Source organism: Sinocyclocheilus anshuiensis, unplaced genomic scaffold (genome assembly GCF_001515605.1).
Source record: "Sinocyclocheilus anshuiensis isolate Anshui unplaced genomic scaffold, SAMN03320099.WGS_v1.1 scaffold208, whole genome shotgun sequence".
Taxonomy (NCBI): domain Eukaryota; kingdom Metazoa; phylum Chordata; class Actinopteri; order Cypriniformes; family Cyprinidae; genus Sinocyclocheilus; species Sinocyclocheilus anshuiensis.
The window spans coordinates 545,569-548,604 of record NW_015557186.1 but is presented as its reverse complement, the minus strand read 5'-3'; the positions used below and the strand labels follow the sequence as shown (position 1 = coordinate 548,604).

At 40.3% G+C, this 3,036-nt stretch overlaps 1 protein-coding gene across 2 annotated transcripts in view; it reads left to right on the top strand.

Annotated features, from left to right (window-relative positions):
- Positions 1-708: 708 nt before the first annotated feature.
- LOC107678782 (cysteine-rich motor neuron 1 protein-like) overlaps positions 709-3,036 on the top strand; it is a 65,379-nt gene continuing 63,051 nt past the window's right edge. The window contains exon 1 of one of the 2 annotated variants that reach the window (XM_016474174.1): positions 709-1,224. In XM_016474174.1, the coding sequence (XP_016329660.1) occupies positions 963-1,224 (262 nt within the window). In that variant the 5' untranslated portion in view covers positions 709-962. The remainder of the gene's footprint in view (positions 1,225-3,036) is intronic. The other variant, XM_016474175.1, reaches the window with a different exon arrangement.

Genomic DNA, 3,036 nt, shown 5'->3' with positions numbered 1-3,036 from the left:
AAATAATAAAAATATTTCACAATATTACTGCTTTTGCTTTATTTCTGATCTTATCTCATTGATCTGAGCTTATGCACCTCAGTTTTTAAGTGAAAAAAGGCATTATTTGTGAATAATTTTAGCAATGTTCACTAAAAAACTGAAACTTCAATGATGCCTATGATCAATCAGTTTCTAAAAAGAAAAACAAAACCCGTGCTAACTGAAAGAAAATAAGCAATTAAAAGATTTATAAGCAAGTTTCTGAAGGCCAGTCATTTTTAACCGGTGTAACAAGGTGAGAAGAAAATCCCAAAAGAGTTCAAAAGTTATCCGTTTTTTGGGAGTTTTTAAAAAACCCTGCGCAAGAAAAAGTCAAAATGTTAAGTTGCATTTTCGGAGCCAAGAAAAAGCAGTGTGATCAGACAGATCCTACATGAAAGAATTAAATGTGCCTCATGTGAAACACTGATTATAACACAGATTTAAAAAAATAATAATAATTTAATTTAATTTAAGATTAACATTTCAGTTCATTAAAAAAATGGTCAAAATTAACTATACCGAAAAAGGGCAGAAATAAAATAGTGCAATGCAATTAAATGCAACAGTGTTTCTGTTCAGATAAAGAACATGAAAAGCAATAATATACTGATAAAGTGACATGCATCTGCTTGTGATTGGACGAGCTCCGCGGCAATCATCGACAGGGGGCGTGGCTTTGAGGTCTCTCTCTCTGTAACGCGTCTGCGACTCAGTTTGAGTGTCAGTGAGTCAGTGGCGGACAGAATCATCATCATCATCCTCACTGTAACAGCTTTACGAGCACATTTCACTCACTGGAAACCTGTGTCATTCCCAGCGAGGATCGTAAAACTGAAAGTCTGTGGGAAGTTTGTTGAACACTGTAGTCTCGTTTTGGATTTATTTGGGTCTGCGAGCTCGTGTTTGAGACTCTGTGAACTTCATCAAAGCGCGTCACAATGTGTCCCCAGAGTTTGCTGTGGCTTCTCGGTGTGCTGGGCTTCTGCGCTCGGGCGCTCGGGGCTCGTGAATGCGTACCGTGCGGTTCGGCCCGGGTTCTGGCCCGTGACCCGTGCGGCTGCTGCGAGCGGTGCTCTCGGCTGGAGCTCGAGCTGTGCGGCGGGCCTGACTGGACTCTGGGCTACTGCGGATCCGGACTCACCTGCGCGGCGCTCAACGGAACCGGACCGGCGCGCATACCTGAGACGGGTGTCTGCAGAGGTCAGTGACGGGCGTGAGCTTCAACTCGAGTTCATGACACTGAACGCATGTTTATAAAGCATGTAAGACCACCCATGACGAGGGTTGTTGGTCTTTTGCAGTGTTTGGAAATGTTTCTCTAGTTTGGCTTCTTGCGCATCGCATCGCCTCGTGATTGATTGAGGTGGTCGATTGATTCTGTACTGAGTTGGTTACTGTGACCGTACCATGGTTAAGCAATATGTACCGTGATATTGATTGTTATGTACTATAGCAAATGGTACTCCAAGAATACCATGCTAAAACCATGGTATTGCCATAGTTACTTGTCCAGAATACTTTAGTATTGCCATTGTATATGGCTGTATATAATACTGCTCCGGGTGTGTGTTCACTGCTGTGTGTGTGCACTTAGGATGGGTTAAATGCAGAGCACTAATTCCTAGTATGGATAACCATACTTGGCCACATGTCACGTCACGTATATGTCAAAAAAAAACAAAAAAACATGGTATTTGCCATAGTATGTCCGAAATACTATAGTATTGCCATGGTACATGTCCAAAAAAAAACATGGTATTTGCCATAGTATGTCCAAAATACTATAGTATGGCGATGGTACATGTCTAAAAACATGGTATTTGCCATAGTTCCTTGTTCAAAATACTATAGTATCGCCATGGTACACGTCCAGAAAACTTGGTATTTGCCATAGTATGTCCAAAATTCTGTAGTATTGCCATTATGTATGTCCAAAAAGAAGCATGGTATTTGCCATATTATGTCCGAAATACTATAGTATTGCCATTTATATATATCTAAAAACATGGTATTGCCATAGTTCCTTGTCCAAAATACTTTAGTATTGCCATTGTATATGTCCAAAAAAAAAAAAGCATAGTGTGCCATAGTATGTCCGAAATACTATAGTATTGCCATTACATATGTCGAAAAACATGGTATTGCCATAGTTACTTGTCTAAAATACTAAAAAAAATCGTGGTATTTCCATAATACCATATCCAGAAAATAATACCATGGTACTTTTGGTACTTTTTCTAGTTAGTTTACACTTATTTTGATTCCCATTTTGTTACTATGAGGTTTATAACATCCAAATTGTGAAGTAATCAAGAATAATCAAGTTATTCATAAGATTTGCTCAGTTAATGTGAATCTAGGTTTAGCATTCCAGTCTAAATTCTCATTTAGTTCATAACTCATTGATTTAATAATGACGCTGATGTAACTGCACGAGATGATTTGGCTCACGACTGACCGTAGTGTCCTGTGATTTGATTTATGATGTGATGTTAGGCTCCTGTCCAAGAGTTTAGTCAGCAAAAAGTCATAATTGCATGCTGGAGCTGGACTTTCTCCAGGTCTAAACACTTGGATTGCTCCGGACGGCTGAGCGAAAGCAGAAGTTGGTCTGTGGGAAGGTTCCGGAGCTCAATTAGCCCTCGTCTTCATCTTCCTCCTGTGGGGTCTGTGATTCATCCCAAGGGATCACGTCCTTGATTGGGTTTTATTTACTAGGCAGTGTAGGGGTTCCTTCACAAATTCATCCTTCACAAATGATCCACTTTGACAGAGTCTTAAAGGGTTAGTTCACCCAAAAATTAATATAAGCCCATAAATTACTCACCCTCAAGTCATCCTAGGTGTATATGACTATGTCCAGTCACGAGACTCACCGGCGCATGCGCAACGCCGACCTCATACGTCATTCCCCCGGAGCTGCTTCCGTGTACAACTGTTGGCACAAGCTACATTAAAGTGATTATTACGTTTTGAATATGGATATTTTTCTTACAAAAACGCATCGATTCG